The sequence below is a fragment of the Delphinus delphis genome, chromosome 10 (genome assembly GCF_949987515.2).
Source record: "Delphinus delphis chromosome 10, mDelDel1.2, whole genome shotgun sequence".
Taxonomy (NCBI): Eukaryota; Metazoa; Chordata; class Mammalia; order Artiodactyla; family Delphinidae; genus Delphinus; species Delphinus delphis.
The window spans coordinates 20,266,496-20,288,352 of record NC_082692.2 but is presented as its reverse complement, the minus strand read 5'-3'; the positions used below and the strand labels follow the sequence as shown (position 1 = coordinate 20,288,352).

At 41.8% G+C, this 21,857-nt stretch overlaps 1 protein-coding gene across 1 annotated transcript in view; it reads right to left on the bottom strand.

The window, feature by feature from the left end:
• Positions 1-21,857, bottom strand: part of CARMIL1 (capping protein regulator and myosin 1 linker 1) — a 321,444-nt gene that overhangs the window by 162,811 nt on the left and 136,776 nt on the right. The window contains exons 5-7 of the mRNA XM_060023517.2: positions 13,151-13,248; positions 12,744-12,814; positions 12,421-12,494 (exon numbers count right to left, since the gene is read on the bottom strand). Coding sequence (XP_059879500.1) covers positions 12,421-12,494; positions 12,744-12,814; positions 13,151-13,248 — 243 coding nt within the window. The remainder of the gene's footprint in view (positions 1-12,420; positions 12,495-12,743; positions 12,815-13,150; positions 13,249-21,857) is intronic.

Here is a 21,857-nt window from a genome sequence, read left to right as displayed (position 1 = left end):
ATTAATTCATTAATCAGTTACAGCATTCAAGTCGCTTATAAATCTACCTTGAAGCTCCTGGGCAGACCCTAAGCGGTCTAGTGAGGTAGCAGAATATATAGGAACAGAGAGGCTGGTCTACAGTGAAGAGAGACTAGCATGCTGGATGACTCCTAAGAAGCCTCAATACAATGTATATACTTCTCTATTTCTCAGTACATGAGGCTCTATAGGTCATGTGATATAACATGTATTATACCACTGGGCATGTCTTTGAAGAAGAGCAGATCCCAGGCAAATCAGAGGGTGAGGACATTAGTAAGGTCTCTGTGATGAGAACAATGACAAGGGCACTGCCCTGTCCCTAGATCTGCACCTTCTTCTAAATCCGTCTCCTATGTGTGATGATGGGGTCACACAGAGATCACTGTTTCTTCCATCCCTGCGCTCCAGATGATGAAGCTGCCACAGCCATGTGTGGTCCTCCCTGTTACTAGACCTGCAACATTAACATCAGTACCACACACACGACCCAGATCTCCCACTTTGTATCTGAGCTGGTCCTAGAAAACGGTAGTTACAAACCCCTGGGTGCAAAAAGACAATGTACTGGGCGAGTGAACTGAAAGAAACAGATAGACTTGCATAGGAATCCAGACAGGATTTAGCCCTGGATTGGAGGAGGTAACGCAGAGCAAAACTGGGTGCCGTTACAGCAATACTTGCCAACTTGAGTATGGGGAAGAAAGTAACTGAGTAATCTGATAGGCTCTTAACACATTATTGACCGGAGGATTTCTGCAGAAACCAACACCTCTGGCCGTAATATATCTCTGGTCAAAAATGTGTCAAAAATTAATCTGCTCAGCCTCCCAGGATTCCGCTCTGCTATCCTAGAGCAGTTCAGTTTCCCTTGAAAAACCTTCACTCTGAGCCACTGGTTTGACTGCAGAGTATCAGGTCATACAATGTGAACAAGACAGAGAGAGCCCAGTCCCCATGGAACTTCCATCCTGGGAGCACTAATGATTTCAAGGACCCTTAAGGCATCTACCTCTCATGACTAAATGCAATGGGGAGAAAAAATGGAATGAAAAATAAAGCTTTGAATGATGGACAATCAGGAGAGCTTTCAGACTGACTATATGAAATGTGTACAGCTTTCTAGAAGGAAGTCTGCTGAAAGGATCAGGTTCAGGGACATCAACATATAAATGCATGCAGAATCTCATTTTAATTGTAAACAAAGTTGCTTATTTGTATCTGAATTATGATCAAATAGAGATACATGGGAGCCAACTGCCACAGTAGGAAAAGTCATCAGTACATATGAGAACTACTGCCCCTATTTTCTAACAAACTCCAGCTCAACGCACGGCCCATTTAATCTCTCCTCTTGCACCTCTAATTCCTCCGTTCTCTTCTCCCTAACTCATACCCAAATGAGAAAAATACAAACACAGCGTGTTGTAAAACCTCTCAAATGACCCCCATAACACTCAGATTGTGCCATTATGAATCCTTCCAAACTCCTGTGCCATTTAAGTACAGACTGTTCCTTCATGGGTAAGCGCGCTCATTCTAATATAGAGAAATGTTCTGCCAATATAATTTGTTGCAACTTGATTAGAAAAATACTATTAATACAGGCCATCTAACAGGACTGGGGGTAGCCTCCTTACACAGAAGCTGGCTTTAATTTTAACAGTAAGAACCATGGGAAAAAATTAACTCCTCAAGAAGAGGAGATAAACTTTAAAGATCTGGGTGATTAAGACAGATATCTGAAAAAAGACAACTACTTAGGCATTAGCAGGAGAGATGACATCTAGAGCAGTGGTCCCCATTCTTATTAATCAAGCCCACTACAGTAAAAAAGTTTTCTAATTTTTTAGAAAAAAATACTCTAATTTTTAAACATTCAGTTATTATATACGAAATATATCATTGTCATTATATATTATAAAACCAAGATAGAAATCTTAAAAGGAGTCAACAATAAAAATAAATAGAGGTTCTAATGTTTTTCGTAGCTCCTTTGGTTACATACATCCTACATAAGAAGCCACTGATCTACATCAAGAGTCAGCAAGCTACAGCCCACAACATATATATATATATTTTTTAACCATTCTTTTTAAAGATTTATTTATTTATTTTTGGCTGCATTGGGTCTCTTAGTAGTGGCACGTGGGATCTTTGTTGAAGCGCTCAGGCTCTTTGTCACGGCACGCCAGCTGGCTTCCTCTCTAGTTGAGGCGCCTGCGGACTCAGTACTTGTGGTGCACAGGCTTAGTTGCCCTGTGGCATGTGGGATCTTAGTTCCCTGACTAGGGATCGAACCCGTGTCCCCTGCATTTGAAGGCAGCTTCTTTACCAGTGGACCACCACGGAAGTCCCCACAACACATATTTTTGCAAATAAAGTTTCACTGAAACACAGTCACACTCACTCAGTTACATACTGTCTAGAATTGCTTACAAGCTATAGCAGCAGTGATGCATAACTGTAACAGTGACTGTCTCATAAAGCCTGAGATATTTACTATCTGGCCCTTTACAGAAAATATTTCCAACTTCTGATCTAGAGTCTCAGGAATGGAAAAGTCCTTCTAGCCCTTAATGAAGTAAGAAAAGCAGATGATGACAGTCCACCCCATTAATGTGGTGTTCACTGATGAAATAAAAATTCTCCAGCTGAGAAATTAGGAAAAATCTACTCATGGGAAAATTCTAAGTTTGGACAGAGTTTCCCGATTTTACATAGTACTCTACATAGTTCAAGTAACTGTACTTAGGAGCTTCTCTAGATATAGTTTAATCAACAAATTAAGCACAGGGGATTAACTGGAAAGTTTAGCACTGATGCCACGCATAATCTATTAACAGTGTAAAAATCATGACGAGTATACGAAGGAAAGCTGGAGAAACACCTCAGGCTGCCCTACATGTCTTCACTCCTGCAGACCAGCTGTTCTCCAAGTATGGTCCATGGACCCCTGCGGGACCCTGAGACTCACTTAGAGGTTCACAAGTTCAAAACAATTTTTATACTAATACTAAAACAAATTTGTCCTTTATATCATGTTGACATTACATGGATGGTGCAAAAGCCATGGTGGCAAAAACTGTTGGTGTCTTAGCACAAACCAAGGCAGTAGCACCAAACTGTGCCAGTCATCACTGTATTCTATACCACCACACAAACAAACATCCATTTCATTTAAGAATGTCCTTGATGGGACTTCCCTGGTGGTCCAGTGGCTAAGACTCTGCGTTCCCAATGCAGGGGCCCGGGTTCGATCCCTGGTCAGGGAACTAGACCCCACATGCTGCAGTTAGGAGTTTGCATGCCACAACTAAAGATCCCACATGCCGCAACTTAAGATCCCACACACAGCAACTAAGATCCGGTGCTGCATAAATAAATAAATAAATAAATATTTTTTTAAAAAGAAAAGAAAAAAGAAATCAAAGTGATCTGCCAGACTGGTGGAGCTTCAAGATGGCGGAAGAGTAAGTCGCGGAGATCACTTTCCTCCCCACAAATACATCAGAAATACATCTACATGTGGAAAAACTCCTACAGAACACCTACTGAACGCTGGCAGAAGACCTCAGACCTCCCAAAAGTCAAGAAACTCCCCACGTACCTAGGTAGGGCAAAAGAAAAAAGAAAAAACAGCGACAAAGAATAGGGACGGGACCTGCAGCAGTGGGAGAGAGCTGGGAAGGAGGAAAGGTTTCCACACACTAGGAAGCCCCTTCGGGGGTGGAGACTGCAGGTGGCGGAGGGGAAAAGCTTTGGAGCCGCGAAGGAGAGCGCAGCAACAGGGGTGCGGAGGGCAAAGCGGGGAGAGATTCCCGCACAGAGGATCGGTGCCGACCGGCACTCACCAGCCCGAGAGGCTTGTCTGCTCACCCGCCGGGGCGGGCGGGGGCTGGGAGCTGAGGCTCCGGCTTCAGTCGGAGCGCAGGGAGAGGACTGGGGTTGGCGGCGTGAACACAGCCTGCAGGGGGTTGGTGCACCACGGCTAGCCAGGAGAGAGTCCGGGTAAAAGTCTGGACCTGCCGAAGAGGCAAGAGACTTTTTCTTCCCTCTTTGTTTCCTGGTGCGCAAGGAGAGGGGATTCAGAGCGCTGCTTAAAGGAGCTCCAAAGACGGGCGCGAGCCGCGGCTAAAAGCGCGGATCCAGAGACGGGCATGAGACGCTAAGGCTGCTGCTGCCGTCAGCAAGAAGCCTGTGTGCGAGCACAGGTCACTATCCACACCCCGCTTCCGGGCAGCCTGTGCAGCCCGCCACTGCCAGGGTCCCGGGATCCAGGCACAACCTCCCCAGGAGAACACACGGCGCGCCTCAGGCTGGTGGAACGTCCCGCTGGCCTCTGCCGCCGCAGGCTCGCCCAGCACTCCGTGCCCCTCCCTCCCTCCCCGGCCTGAGTGAGCCAGAGCCCCCCAGTCAGCTGCTCCTTTAACCTGGTCCTGTCTGAGCGAAGAACAGACGCCCTCAGGCGATCTACACGCACAGGCGGGGCCAAATCCAAAGCTGAGCCCCGGGAGCTGTGCGAACAAAGAAGAGAAAGGGAAATCTCCCCCAGCAGCCTCAGGAGCAGAGGATTAAAACTCCACAATCAACTTGATGTACCCTGCCATCTGTGGAATACCTGAATAGACAACGAATGATCCCAAATTGAGGAGGTGGACTTTGGGAGTAACGATATATTTTTTTTTCCCCTTTTTCTCTTTTTGTGAGTGTGTATGTGTATGCTTCTGTGTGAGATTTTGTCTGTATAGCTTTGCTTTTACCATTTGTCCTAGGGTTCTGTCTGTCCGTTTTTGTTTTTTTTTTTTTTTACTTAAAAATTTTCTTTCTTAATAATTATTTTTTATTTTAATAACTTTATTTTACTTTATCTTCTTTCTTTCTTTCTTTTTTCCCTTTTATTCTCAGCCGTGTGGAGGACAGGCTCTTGGTGCTCCAGCCAGGCATCAGTGCTGTGCCACTGAGGTGGGAGAGCCAAGTTCAGGACACTGGTCCACAAGAGACCTCCCAGCTCCACATAATATCAAATGGCAAAAAACTCCCAGAGATCTCCATCTCAACATCAAGACCCAGGTCCACTCAACGACCAGCAAGCTACAGTGCAGGACACGCTATGCCAAACAACTAGCAAGACAGGAACACAACCCCATCTATTAGCAGAGAGGCTGCCCAAAATCATAATAAGGCCACAGACATCCCAAAACACACCACCAGGCATGGACCTGCCCACCAGAAAGACAAGATCCAGCCTCATCCACCAGAACACAGGCACTAGTACCCTCCACGAGGAAGCCTACACAACCCACTGAACCAACCTTAGCCACTGGAGACAGACACCAAAAACAACAGAAACTACAAACCTACAGCCTGCGAAAAGAGACCCCAAACACAGTAAGTTACGCAAAATGAGAAGACAGAGAAACACACAGCAGTTGAAGAAGCAAGGCAAAACCCCACCAGACCTAACAAATGAAGAGGAAATAGGCGGTCTACCTGAAAAAGAATTCAGACTAATGATAATAAAGATGCTCCAAAATCTCGGAAATAGAATGGAGAAAATACAAGAAACGTTTAACAAGGACCTAGAAGAACTAAAGAGCAAGCAAACAATGATGAACAACACAATAAATGAAATTTAAAATTCTCTAGAAAGGATCAATAGCAGAATAACTGAGGCAGAAGAACGGATAAGTGACCTGGAAGATAAAATAGTGGAAATAACTACTGCAGAGCAGATTAAGAAAAAAGGATGGAAAGAATAGAGGACAGTCTCAGAGTCCTCTGGGACAACATTAAATGCACCAACATTAGAATTATAGGGGTCCCAGAAGAAGAAGAGAAAAAGAAAGGGACTGAGAAAATATTTGAAGAGATCATAGTTGAAGACTTCCCTAATATGGGAAAGAAAATAGTTAATCAAGTCCAGGAAGCACAGAGATTCCCATACAAGATAAATCCAAGGAGAAACACGCCAAGACACATATTAATCAAACTGTCAAAAATTAAATACAAAGAAAACATATTAAAAGCAGCAAGGGAAAAAGAACAAGTAACACATAAGGGAATCCCCATAAGGTTAACAGCTGATCTTTCAGCAGAAACTCTGCAAGCCAGAAGGGAGTGGCAGGACATATTTAACGTGATGAAAGAGAAAAACCTACAACCAAGATTACTCTACCCAGCAAGGATCTCATTCAGATTTGACGGAGAAATTAAAAGCTTAACAGACAAGCAAAAGCTAACAGAATTCAGCACCACCAAACCAGCTTTATAACAAATGCTAAAGGAACTTCTCTAGGCAGAAAACACAAGAGAAGGAAAAGACCTACAATAATAAACCCAAAACAATTAAGAAAATGGTAATAGGAACATACATATCAATAATTACCTTAAATGGAAATGGATTAAATGCTCCAACCAAAACAAACAGACTGGCTGAATGGATACAAAAACAAGAGCTGTATATATGCTGTCTACAAGAGACCCAGTTCAGACCCAGGGACACATACAGACTGAAACTGAGGGGATGGAAAAAGATATTCCATGCCAATGGAAATCAAAAGAAAGCTGGAGTAGCAATTCTCATATCAGACAAAATAGACTTTAAAACAAAGACTATTACAAGAGACAAAGAAGGACACTACATAACGATCAAGGGATCAATCCAAGAAGAAGATATAACAATTGTAAATATTTATGCACCCAACATAGGAGCACCTCAATACATAAGGCAAATACTAACAGCCATAAAAGGGTAAATCGACAGTAACACAATCATAGTAGGGAAATTTAACACCCCACTTTCACCAATGGACAGAGCATGCAAAATGAAAATAAATAACGAAACACGAGCTTTAAATGATACATTAAACAAGATGGACTTAATTGATATTTATAGGACATTCCATCCAAAAACAACAGAATACACATTCTTCTCAAGTGCTCATGGAATATTCTCCAGGATAGATCATACCTTGGGTCACAAATCAAGCCTTGGTAAATTTAAGAAAATTGAAATCGTATCAAGTATCTTTTCTGACCACAGCGCTATGAGACTAGATATCAATTACAGGAAAAAATCTGTAAGAAATACAAAAACATGGAGGATAAACAACATACTACTTCATAACCAAGAGATCACTGAAGAAATCAAAAAATACCTAGAAACAAATGACAATGAAAACACAACTACCCAAAACCTATGGGATGCAGCAAAAGCAGTTCTAAGAGGGAAGTTTATAGCTATACAAGCCTACCTTAAGAAACAAGAAACATCTCAAATAAACAACATAATCTTACACCTAAAGCAATTAGAGAAAGAAGAACCAAAAAACCCCAAAGTTAGCAGTAGGAAAGAAATCATAAAGATCAGATCAGAAATAAATGAAAAAGAAATGAAGGAAATGATAGCAAAGATCAATAAAACTAAAAGCTGGTTCTTTGAGAAGATAAAATTGATAAGCCATTAGCCAGACTGATCAAGAAAAAAAGGGAGAAGACTCAAATCAACAGAATTAGAAATGAAAAAGGAGAAGTAACAACTGACACTGCAGAAATACAAAAGGTCATGAGACATTACTACAAGCAACTCTATGCCAATAAAATGGACAACCGGGAAGAAATGGACAAATTCTTAGAAATGCACAACCTTCCGAGACTGAACCAGAAAGAAACAGAAAATATGAACAGACCAATCACAAACACTGAAATTGAAAATGTGATTAAAAATCTTCCAACAAACAAAAGCCCAGGACCAGATGGCTTCACAGGCAAATTCTATCAAACATTCAGAGAAGAGCTAATACCTATCCTTCTCAAACTCTTCCAAAATATAGCAGAAGAAGGAACACTCCCAAACTCATTCTACGAGGCCACCATCACTCTGATACCAAAACCAGACAAAGATGTCACAAAGAAAGAAAACTACAGGCCAATATCACTGATGAACATAGATGCAAAAATCTTCAACAAAATACTAGCAAAGAGAATCCAACAGCACATTCAAAGGATCATACACCATGATCAAGTTGGGTTTATCCCAGGAATGCAAGGATTCTTCAATATACACAAATCAATCAACGTGATACACAATATTAACAAATTGAAGGAGAAAAACCATATGATCTCAATAGATACAGAGAAAGCTTTCGACAAAACTCAACACCCATTTATGATAAAAACCCTCCAGAAAGTAGGCATAGAGGGAACTTTCCTCAACATAATAAAGGTCATATATGACAAACCCACAGCCAACATCGTCCTCAGTGGTGAAAAACTGAAACCATTTCCACTAAGATCAGGAAGAAGACAAGGTTGCCCATTCTCACCACTATTATTCAACAGAGTTTTGGAAGTTTTAGCCACAGGAATCAGAGAAAAGAAAGAAAAGGAATCCAAATTGGAAAAGAAGAAGTAAAGCTGTCACTGTCTGCAGATGACATGATACTATCCATAGAGAATTCTAAAGATGCTACCAGAAAACTACTAGAGCTAATCAATGAATTTGGTAAAGTAGCAGGATACAAAATTAATGCACAGTAATCTCTTGCATTCCTATACACTAATGATGAAAAATCTGAAAGTGAAAGTAAGAAAACACTCCCATTTACCATTGCAACAAAAAGAATAAAATATCTAGGAATAAACCTACCTAAGGAGACAAAAGACCTGTATGCAGAAAACTGTAAGACACTGATGAAAGAAATTAAAGATGATAAAAATAGATGGAGAAATATACCATGTTCTTGGACTGGAAGAATCAGCATTGTGAAAATGACTATACTACCCAAAGCAATCTACAGATTCAATGCAATCCCTATCAAACTACCAATGGCATTTTTCACAGAACTAGAACAAAAAATTTCAGTTTGCATGGAAACACAAATGACCCGAATAGCCAAAGCAATCTTGAGAAAGAAAAACGGAGCTGGAGGAATCAGACTCCCTGACTTCAGACTACACTACAAAGCAACAGTAATCAAGACAATATGGTACTGGCACAAAAATGAAAGATAGATCAATGGAACAGGATAGAAAGCCCAGAGATAAACCCACAAACATATGGTCACCTTATCTTTGATAAAGGAGGCAAGAATATACAGTGGAGAAAAGACAGTCTCTTCAATAAGTGGTGCTGGGAAAACTGGACAGCTACATGTAAAAGAATGAAATTAGAACACTCCCTAATACCATACACAAAAATAAACTCAAAATGCATTAAAGACCTAAATGTAAGGCCAGACACTATCAAACTCTTAGAGGAAAACAACAGGCAGAACACTGTGACATAAATCACAGCAAGATCCTTTTTGACCCACCCCCTAGAGAAACGTAAATAAACACAAAAATAAACAAATGGGACCTATAAAACTTAAAAGCTTTTGCACAGCAAAGGAAACCATAAACAATATTAAAAGACAACCCTCAGAATGGGAGAAAACATTTGCAAATGAAGCAACTGACAAAGGATTAATCTCCAAAATTTACAAGCAGCTCACGCAGCTCAATAACAAAAAAACAAACAACCCAATCCAAAAATGGGCAGACAACCTAAATAGACATTTCTCCAAAGAAGATACACAGACTGCCAACAAACACATGAAAGAATGCTCAACATCATTAATCATTAGAAAAATGCAAATCAAAACTACAATGAGATATCATCTCACACCGGTCAGAATGGCCATCATCAAAAAATCTAGAAACAATAAATGCTGGAGAGGGTGTGGAGAAAAGCAAACACTCTTGCACTGCTGGTGGGAATGTGAATTGGTACAGCCACTACGGAGAAGAGTATGGAGGTTCCTTAAAAAACTACAAATAGAACTACCATATGACCCAGCAATCCCACTATTGGGCATATACCCTGAGAAAACCATCGTTCAAAAAGAGTCATGTACCAAAATGTTCATTACAGCTCTATTTACAATAGCCAGGACATGGAAGCAACCTAAGTGTCCATCAACAGATGAATGGATAAAGAAGATGTGGCACATATATACAATGGAATATTACCCAGCCATAAAAAGGAATGAAACTGAGTTATTTGTAGTGAGGTGGATGAACCTAGAGACTGTCATACAGAGTGAAGTAAGTCAGAAAGAGAAAAACAAATACCGTGTGCTAACACATATATATGGAATCTAAAAAAAAAAAAAAAAAAAGGAAAAAGAAAATGGTCAGAAGAACCTAGTGGCAAGTTGGGAATAAAGATGCAGACCTACTAGAGAGTGGACTTGAGGATATGGGGAGGAGGAAGGGTAAGCTGGGACAAAGTGAGAGAGTGGCATGGACATATATACACTACCAAAATAGCTAGCTAGTGGGAAGCAGCCGCATAGCACAGGGAGATCAGCTCGGTGCTTTGTGACCACCTAGAGGGGTGGGATAGGGAGGGTGGGAGGGAGGGAGATGTAAGAGGGAAGAGATATGGGGACATATGTATACATATAACTGATTCACTTTGTTATAAAGCAGAAACTGACACACCATTTTAAAGCAATTACAAAGTTGTTAAAAAAAATAAAAGAAAAAACAAAGTGATCTGCCAAAAACGTAAACTGATGCCACTTTTCTTGCTGACTGATTTTTGTTTTGGAAAATAGTTATTTTTTATAAAAATGGTATATAGGGCTTCCCTGGTGGCGCAGTGGTTGACAGTCCGCCTGCCGATGCAGGGGACTCAGGTTCGTGCCCCAGTCCGGGAGGATCCCACATGCCGCAGAGCAGCTGGGCCCGTGAGCCATGGCCGCTGAGTCTGCGCGTCCGGAGCCTGTGCTCCGCAACGGGAGAGGCCACAGCAGTGAGAGGCCCGCGTACCACAAAAAAAAAAAAAAAAAAAAGGTATCTATATTAGCATGTTATAGGTTTACTAACATTATTTTTAAAGGACTTAATAAACTTTTTTTGGTTTTAATTTCCAATATGATAAATACCATAAGATAAAACCCACATGAACAATGCAACCATTTTTAAGACTATAAAGAGATTCTGGGACCCAAAACATTGAGACTGGATACTGTAGGCCTACCTACTCTTATCTTATTCTACATACAATTTTGTTTTTATTGAAAAATACTTACAAAATAAAATATCTTCCCTTTATGTTTCTCAGTGCACTTTTTCATGATCTACACAGGAAACATCTTCCCTAAACGGGAGTATGACATTCCCTCAAATATAGGAAGAGGGAGAACGGCTCTAAGCAAGACAAAACTCCCTGTTCCACAAAAAGGAATCAAATCTGAGCTTGAGAACTGGGGGCTTTAGGCTTTAGCCACATCTACAGACACAGCTGAGCCTGCTTCACCATCCACCGCAGACCCAGGCTGTGCACAAAGGCCATATCCATCCAGCACACTTTTTCTTTGTTCAATTCAGTGGCCAGAACTCTCTGGGGACTCTGCTACAATTTTGGACTCCCTGCCAGGTAAGTGGAAAAATAATTTGAAATGGTATTTTGGGGGCAAGATGCTGGTGGTAGAAAGAGGCAACCATCCTCTCTACAATTCCAATCGTCCAAATGGCATGAAAGGTACACCTGGAATCTCAGATTTCTCTCTCTGCACTGCAAACAGAGAGAAAAGATTTCTCAAGCTGGGATTCATTGCGATGGAGCTATCATATCTGCCCACCTAAAATAATTAGCAGCATCTCCAGGGTTAAGGAGATAGGCCGGGATAGATGACCACAGAGACTTGCCAGGGGCAGGGGGGTGGGGTGAGAGGGGGGTTGCAAGGCTCAGCTTTGTCAGGTATCAGAATCACTTTGCTAGGTCTGCTCTTACAGAGAGAAGGGGAACGGAATGAAGTTTCTTCTCCGGGGCCTGATCACACAAGCCACAGCCCTACATATAGTAAAGTCGACATCTTAAAACCTACAAGTCTCTCACATAACTTGTAACAGGCTTCAGTGTTTTATTACCACTATCGTAAGGTAGATATTGGCAAACTGATTTCCACCAATATATGCACATAAACCCTAGCCAGTCCCAATAAAGGAATTGAAAAGTCATTTGTTAGGATTTTAGCATAAAGTTCCCTTATAGAAAAATGTTCTAAATGGCAATTAGGCAAAATAGTACTGTATTTTATATACAGGGTAGATTAAATAGATTTGTGGGCTGGCATAAGAACCTAAGAATTAAATTGTTTCCACAGTTTATAAGTGTAAATCCCGGACTTGAGGTACACTCATGCACCCCCATCCCAAACCAGTCGTAGTGATAAACACACTGGAAACTCTTACTTAAAAGGCAAAATCTAGAGATTCTTAGGCTCTCCTGATTCCCCTTATAAAAAAAGGATTCTCTGGAGATAATGTACACTTATAAGTACCGACAGACAAGGGCAGCTCTGAAAGCAAAATCAGAAGTGAAAGAAAGGAAAGAAAGAAGCTTACCTGTGGTCAAGATGACTGAAGTCTTGTAAATTCAATTCCCTGGTGTCTTGTGTCAGATAAATTGTATCCACATCCTATTTGAAACATAATTCAGTCATATAAACAGTCCCCGTAGAGGATCAGGGAAGCAAGAGAGATGCAAAGAGAATCAGACAATGACACAGGCAGATTTTTATGTAATCTGAGGAAGGAAGATGTTAAGCAAGCAATGAATGGTGGGGGGAAAAAGAGAGACAGAGCAAAATAAGCCAGTCAAATACTGGAATATTCTCCAGGTGTGTGTGTGAGAAAGTGTGTGTGTGCATGCGTACAGATACACTTACCCATTGTACTTCTTCCCTGTATGAAAATCCAAGCCAGTCACACACACAGGCATACATCTGAGAAAATCCACCTGAATTATACAATAGAAATGTGACAGGTTTTCAACTAAATGTTTTTTAAGTTAAAATTTAAAAGCTTAAATATGGCCGATGTTGACAGTGCTGATTATTCTCTCCTTTTGGGAAAACAGCAAAGATTCTCCCCCCTGTTCTACAGTAAGTACATAGCAGGATGCAATATAGCTTAAATATAGGATGTTTGTCCACCAATCTAAAGTCTGTGCGGTGCTAATTACACCTTAAAAGTAATTGTACCTTTACGGTAGCACACTAGGAATAGACTTAGCTTCCTGGCAAAACGGCGGCCATCCAGCCATTTATTTTTCGGTTTTAAAATGCATGCTCACCACAGGGGCCCTGCTCGGCCACAGTCTGGCTGTCCCACAGAGCCTGGAGACTGGCCAGTCGCTCAGATGGCTCCATGCAGACCTTTTTCATGATTCTCCTGTAAGATCAACAAAAACAACGATACATTTCAAAAATCAAGTTTTCTGAAATGCACTCAGAAATTTGTGATACACCATTTTTTTTTTTAAACAAACATGGGTTTCGGGACTTCCCTGGTGGTCCAGTGGTAAAGAATCCGTCTTCCAGTGCAGGGGATGCGGCTTCCATCCCTGGTCAGGGAACTAAGATCCCACATGCCGCGGGGCAACTAAGCCTGCGCGCCGCAACTACTGAGCTCACACACCTCAACTAGAGAGCCCGCGTGCCGCAAACTACAGAGCCCATGTGCTCTGGAACCCGCACACCACAACTAGAGAGAAGCCCAGGCACTGCAACAAAAGATCCCGCATGCCTCAGCAAAGATCCCACGTGCCGCAACTAAGACCCGACGCAGCCAAAAAAAAAAAAAAAAAGATGGGTATCACTTCAATTTTGGTAAATATAATTCCATTTTTTGAGTACTAGGAGCTGGAGAGCTATAGGAACTTAATAATAAAGCCCTTTATTTAACGCCCATTTGTAAGCTAAAGGTATCTCACAACATAAATATTCTCCATGTTTAGTTCTTTCACAACATTAGATTTTATTAGAATAGTTAGAAAATGGTGTGTTCCACTCAATAAATTATCTAATTTATCTAATAATAATTTATTAGATTATGTGTACACTAAATATAAATTACTAATTTTCAAGGAATTAAAGTACAAACCTCCTCTTCTGTCCTTCCATAGTACAAATAGTACAAATGTCCATCAAGAAACTGGGCATTTCATATTGGAAGAGCTGTTCCTTTTACTATCTCTTCCCCTGGACTACAACTCCTAGGGAGCCTGTGCTTTCCAGAGACTGAACACAGTTCAAATCAGTTAGCAAATAACGTGTGATAGGGAGGGGAAAACAGGAATCTAGGAGCTAAGTGGGAACCAGGTCACAGTGAGCCTCAGAGGTCAAAGGAAGGGGTTGGGATTTTATTCTCAGGGCAATGAGGAGGCACAGAAAGGCTACACAGGGAGTATAAGATGATCAGACAGCACTGCAAACAAACTGCTACAGGGGTGGGGGATAAGCCTGGGGCAAACTTGGGAAATAAAGAGATAAAATAGCTTGAGAAATTAAAAAGAACTTCCGGGGCCGTTAAGAGCCCAGTGAGAGTGAACGTCATGAATTGTTGGTGGTACCAAGCTGAACAGCTGTGTGATCTTCTCCTACAGCTCCCAGCAGCCCAAATGTGTGTGGAGAAAGGGCAGTTGGCTTGCTGCACGGATGCAGGCTTTCCAGGCAGGCGAGCCAGAAAAACAGTGGGGACAGAAGGAGTGGGGGATACTGACAGGGCCCCACTGAAGTGATGGACACCATGGGGCTTGGCGGTCAGGAAAGGAAGGGAAGGCAGGAAGGAGATGGAAACAAGGGGAAAGCCAAGGGATCCATGGCCTGGAGGCCCCCCAGAAGTCCAAGTATGGGTACCGCCAAGGGAGAGAAAGTGAAAGACTAGAGGCTGTGGTCCGAGAGAGATGACTAAATGATGATTTCACCCCAGGAGAAGCCGTTCCAGGAGATGACAAGGTGTAGGGTGTGACCATCAAGGGTAAAGCGGGGTGGAGGGGTCACGGGCTGTGAGGAAGGCTGCTGGCAGGTCGAAATCACCCAGGACCATGACAGGCCCTGGGTGCAAAGTGGTGAAATAAACATAGTAAGTCACACTGAACATCATTTTAATCTTTCTTTAATGATTTAAAGCACTTTGGCTATGTGTATAATGCTTATCCTCATGAATTTCCATCACCTTGTATTGTACTGGAAGAGAATGGTCCCAATTATTTCCACTTTCTGATTGGATGAATATTCCAGATAAAATGTGCCAGAGCCTGCTGACAAGTTGCCTGGTTGGCCTGTTCTACTCCTAGAAAAAACTTCAAATACATACCCAAGCATTTAAATACAAGCATTCCGCTAGCATTGAAAAATACTCCTACTTCTTTGTAATTTTTATGACTGAAGCATAAGCAGGTATTACCAATTGATGTCAATTATCAGTGATCCCTTCAAATTCTTGTGTAAATGCATGACATCTACAAATGCAACATGATTTTTCTGTTTTACCTGAACACACATATGATTAACTCTCATTATTCTAAAAGTGCTTAATTTGGGGACAACTGTGGGTTAAAGAAGATGTTCATCATGAAAGTGACATTACAGAATCCCGCAATTCGGAATGGTTCATCACAGTTCAATACCATCATTCTGGTATCGCAGTGGCATTATTTTCTGGCTACAAGACAGCGAAGCCGGATATTATGTAAAGAAGGAGCAGAGTGGTTGGAAGCAGATGCATTTCCACAGATGAATTAACTAAACCTTGGACACACCAAGCTGGATTTATGTCTGACTTCATCTGAGATCACATTTCTCTGCTAAAATTCTTGCTTTATTTCAGCTGAACTGTAGGGCATGTTGTTTCAATAACACACAGGATGAAGTTGAGCTAGTCCAAAACAGACAGAAAATAAGGCAGGAAGCTGGTAGGATTAAGAATAGGAAGGTGGCTGTCTAGGATTATAGGGAGGAATAAACTAATCCTTATGGCAGGTGCAGAAACCAGAGCCTAATTTTACTCCAAAAACAGCACTGGACAGTCACACTCAGAAGTAGGAGGAAATCATCTGGAGAGGGAAGCAGCCAGTGTAGACATCCACGTGAACAGGGCCCTGCTGTGAGGTGGTTACACCTGGCATTTTCCCTAAACTTCAAACCACCCTTCAAAAGTATCAGTCTGAGCTTCTCCAAGCAGCTCCCCTTCTGTAACAGTTTTCATCTTTCTTTTTTCAGGAAGGAAAAAAAAATTAGGTATCAGGAACTAAAGGAGTATCATGAAACAAGTGCATTTATTTACATAAGAGGTAAAGTCATAAGAACTAAACTTCCAGAAGGCGGCAACTGTTTCTTATGTTTTCTAACACTAGACAGAGACAATGAGGAAAAGAAAAATCTACCCCACGTGAGTTCTGCCTGTAGCTAAATAACAGCGAAGAGCCATCTGTGTATGCGCCACAGGGCACCTGCTCACACACACACACACACAAAGAGCGCGTGTGTGTCAGACACAGACAGACAAAGGAGTTGCTGTCAGAATAAGTGCCCTAAGAGGTAAACCAAAATCCTAGCGAACAGATACGTACATCCTGCCTCTCACTAACAGGCGGCACTATACAGCTGAACCAACTACATTTCCATTACGTGCATTTAATTTACACAAGACTCAGAAAATAGTTGTATGTGGTAAGAACAGTGAACTCGGTGACAAGCATGCCCGCTCTCTATGCAAATCTCATGCTTAAATTGTTGACGTGGGAAAAAAATCTGCAAATTATTTTAATCCAGGTAAATTAATTGGTTTATCAAAAATTCAATTCCAGTGCTCATCCTATACCATACGGCAGTTGTCGCCAGAAGAGGACACGTTTTACTGACGTAAACCACACCACACAGTGCTACCTACTGCTTTAGAGAAATATAGAAACTGCCACAGCCTGTAAAGCACCTTTCTGTTGTTTAACCATAAACTTCTATTTTCCCACTTCTCTTCACTTATAATAACCTCACCTTTTCATACTTAACCGGCTTTCGACTTGAAAAGGGATTTGCAATTCCATTTTTATCATCGTAGTAAAGACGCACTGTCCTAACATACCGACACTAATACCCAGCCAACTTTCAAATTGTCACATACGTGAAAGAATAATCCAATATGATGAAAGCCTAGAAGAAAATCATGTTAGAAGGTTACTGTTCTGTCACCTAAAAAGGTATTATGAGCCACATTTAACAACAAAGAATCAAATTAGAGAAATGCAACCAACTTACATAGAAACATATAATAATAATAAATCATAAACATCAAATAAATCCCCTACGGATGTCACCCATTTCCTTTCCAACAGTGGAGGCTTTCATTCCAGGGCCTCTGGGTAAGAACAGCAACGGGCTATACAGCTTAAGACTTGTGGAGCACTTGTTAAGCAGTCAGCACGAGTTAATTTAATCCTCACAAAACTGCATGAGTATCATTATTCCCATTTTACAGAGGAGGACACTGAGGCACTGAGAAGTGCATTAACTTGCCAAGAGTCTCGCCCCCTAAAGTAACCAGACAATCTGACACCTTCTAGTTCCACCTGGAGGCTCTCTTCCCCCAGGTTCATAAATCAGTGCTACAAGACTGATTCTCCCTTAAGTGTAGCTGTCATTTCATTCTAACGTTCAAAAGCCTTCACTAGCTCCCTACTGCCTATCCCAGAGGCTTTTATTCAGGGCCTCTCCAGGTGTGCCTTACCTTTGTCTCACAGTGATATCTGCAGGCTCCCAATTCTAACTGCTTTAGGCTGCCTGCTGTCCTCCTAAGGCAAGTTAAGTTACAGCTGCACCTGCCCTCGCCTCTGCCTCCAGCCTCCAACCTCTGCCATTTCCCCCACAGAACTCTCCCTGGAGCTCACCCCCAACAAAAGCCCACCTCTCAAAACAAAGAGGAAAACAGACACAAATCAAACATTATTTTCTTGACATCCCAAGTTACATGGAACATTCCCTTCTCTGCAATCTGAGGCTATTTCACTCTCTTCATGACATTATCTGTGGAACTTTCCTACACTACCTTTAGACAAGAAACTCTTAGATGGCAGGGAACATTTCACTCATCTATGTTCTCTAGTAAACATTTTCTACATTAGTTCTAACTCGCCCTAATGATTTAATTTAATATAAAAAAAAATCTAGCTTGGTTTTGGAGAACAGCCAGGGTTCTTGGTATTAGAAAAGCAAAAGGCCGTAACACAAAACAGCTTCCTGAAGGGAACTGCCATTACAGACATCTCTGTGAAACAGATTAACAACACTTAGGCTACAAATATTTCCCTAGTTTCCTCCCAATATCACTGCCTTAGAGATGAGGCCTCCAGTGATAGTGACTATCACACAGCAAAGATGAGAACGTTGACAAAACAATGCAAATGGTGATCTGATTTTTAAATTTAAATTTTCTTCTTGAATCTTTACATTTTCTCTATATTTTAAAATAAACTTTCCTTATTTAATGGGGCGGGGGCGGCAGGGAAACGGCACTCTGTGAGGGAAGAGAGGGAAAGAGGGAGAGAGAAACATCCTAACACATACCTGTAGCAGGGAGGTGAAGATTCTAGGTGTAAAAACTTAATTTTAATTAAAATTCTTCATTTTTTTTTTCCTACCAGCATTCTCTTGACTGTAGTCAAGAGGATTGGTTATATTTTATAGAGATATATACTATTTTTATATATTTGATTTTGATCATGGATGTTATTTCAAAATTATATTTAAAACCAGAAATTCAGGTCCTGGCAGGTTATCATTTCATTTATAATATATACAGCCAACCTTAGGTTATTCAAGAAAGTATTCTGTTAACTGAGGCCCTGGCTGTGTTTGTCCTCCTGATTCACCCAGTTTCTGGTACCTTTTCCCCGATGATCAGGCTCTACCTGGGTAAGGAAGGAGGTGAGGGCTAAGGACCCAAGGGCCCCACGACGGGCTCAGGTAATACATTTGATGGGACAAATGACTCAAACAAGGCTTGAGAATTCCAAATACAGTATCATATTCTCCGACTTACTATGAGCAGGTCGTATGACGTTACCGGGGACCTGTTTTGTTTTGCGTGTTCTATATTGTTTACGTAAAGGATCTATTTCCCTTCCTGACAGCGTTGACTACTAGGAACGTAGAAGAAAGGGTATGATTACCTTCTCCTTCCACTCTCTCTAGTCACAATAACCAACACCAATAGAATTATACATTTTCCGGGCCAACTTCATGTAATACAATCTAAGGAACTTCATGAGTAAAGGCAGAACATGCAAGTCACAAAATATTAAGAGTTTATTTGGACAAGCTAACTGTGCATGTTGGGTAAGAAAGCGAAATGAAAGTCAAGTATGTTTATTTAAATTCTCTGCCCAGTCATTTTCTAGATTATAATCTATACCGTCTTCCATGCTGGTATATTCATTTGAACTGCCTCTCCTTTCCCTACCCTTTCCTATAAATTCTCTCCATCCTTTCCAGGTAGATCTCCTCTACACAGCCAGCCTCCACTCACTCACCGCCCACTTACACCCAATCACTTTCAGCTCAAGAGTCCACGGTTTGAGGGCAGAGCTACCATCTTGTAAGCTCTATACACTCCCAGGGCACCTCTCCCAACAATGTACTAGGCACAGAGGAAGCACAAAATGGATGTGCTCATCCAAAACCTCGGCGACTATCTACTATGTGCCAAGGGCTAGGGACTTAAGATTAAGAAACAAATTTGGCCTTTGCTCAAGCAGCGTCCAGGGTAGAAGGAAGGTCAGATGTGTCTTGTACCCCTCTTACCTTCCCAAGGATATTGCTGGTTTATTACCAATGTCTCCAGCAACAATCTCTTTCTACTAGATCACTCCCCTTGTTACAGTCATATACTTTAATATCTCCCATTCTGAGTACCAAACAGAAGTTCCCTGAAATTCCTCATACCCGTCATAGCTAAACTTCTCTACTTAGTTTTCTACACATACCACATCCACATTCTCACATCTGAGTTCATCCTACAGCCACGGCAGTCTGCCTCTCCCAATCAGAAAACGTGAACTGCTCTGGTCAAGGTCATCTGTGCCCTTCACGGTGCCAGTCCACTGGAAACCTCTCTGCCCTTGGCTTATTCAATGCCCAGTAGCATTCTGCAATCACCCACTCCTTCCTCCAGAAAATTCTCCCAGGTTCTGCTTTCCCACTGGAATCCACCAAAAAATCTGGCTTTCTACTAGAGTAATAACCCAGCTCCCTTTGCGGTTCTTCCTCTTTTGCTTGACCTCTAAATGTTGGGACATTTTCTCTTCTAGGTCCACATCTCTCTCCAGGTGATCTTATCAACAGTCATGAATTCAAGACCCTCTTTACACTAATGACTCTCACATTTGCAACATCTCCAGACTTGGACCTCTCCTCCAAGCGTATCTAACTGCCTATCTGATTTCCCCACCTAGATGCCCCAGATTTCAAATTTTGCATGCGTAAAACAAAATGGTTGGTAATTTTTCCCCCAAAAAAAACTTGCCCCACCCTACTCTAGGCCCTCTTCACCTCACTGAAAAGTAGTGTCCGTCACTAAGTTATTAAATCAGAAACCTAAGAGCCATCCTTGGTTCTTCCCTTTCCTCACTGCTGTCACCTACCTACCTAATCCATCATCATGTCTTATATCCAAAATAAATCTTAATCAATCTACTGTCGCTCTCATCTTTATCTCTAATAGCATTCCCTTTAGCTATCAGCTTTCAAATTAGCTTTGATAATTTCCAAATTAGCTTTCTACTTCTACTCGTTCCCCTTCGCAACCCACTCTATCTAGAAGCAAAAATAATTTCCATAAAATATACAAGGAACCGTGTCTTTCCTTACTTACAATCTTACACTGACTTCCTAGTGGAATTCTACTAAATTCCAAACTCTTTACCAGGAGTCTCTACATAAACTGACCAGGGCCTATGTTTCCAGCCTGATCTTACACCATTTCTCATTTTTCTTTTTTAGGGGGTTTCTTTCCTGGTGTAAGTAATGCAACTTCCCAGTGTAAGTTCCATGTGGTCAGGGACCATATTCACTGTTGGGCCCCAACACTTAGCACTCTGCCTAACATATAGTAGAAAGTCAATAAATACTCACTGAATGTATAAATGTATAAACAAACAATTATAACACGATGTGATATGTGGTAGTATAGGCAGTAATCACAACGTTCTATGGAAACATAAACTCTTGACTGATGGGGAACTCTTCACATATTTGGGCTATGTCTTTTGGAGTGGGAGTCTGTCAGGATTAGAAGCCTATATAAAAGGCATGAGAATATAAAAGAGGCTGATGTGTTCAACAACAGGCTGGACTATGGGGCAAGACGGCAGTGGTTTTCTATGCCAGGCTACACATTTTGGATTTTATCAGGAAGGATAGCCATTAAAGAACTTAGGCAAGGGGCTTCCCTGGTGGCGCAGTGGTTGAGAGTCCGCCTGCCGATGCAGGGGACGCAGGTTCGTGCCCCGGTCCGGGAGGATCCCACATGCCGCGGAGCGGCTGGGCCCGTGAGCCATGGCCGCTGAGCCTGTGCTCCGCAACGGGAGAGGCCACAACAGTGAGAGGCCCGCGTACCGCAAAAAAAAAAAAGAACTTAGGCAAGGAATAGAGACTATGTGAATTATGGAAAGATAATTCTGGTGACAGTACGGAAGATCAGCTGGAAGGGCAAGAACTAGAGACAGAGAAACTAGCTAGAAAGATGCTGCACTGGGCAAGTGAGAAGAAAGACAAAGGACCAAAGAGCTATTAAGACAGAAGCAAAAGAGCTTGGCAACTAATTAGATGGGCAAGTAAGGAACAAGAAGTCAAAGCAGCTCAGCTTTTCACTCGGGAGACTATGTAAATGAAGAAGCCACCCACTGAGATAGAATATCCAATACGGGGAGGTTTTAGGGGAAACAGTAAGGAGTTCCGTTTGGGACATACGAAGCGTGAGGTGCGTGGGGACATCCTTGTGGAGAT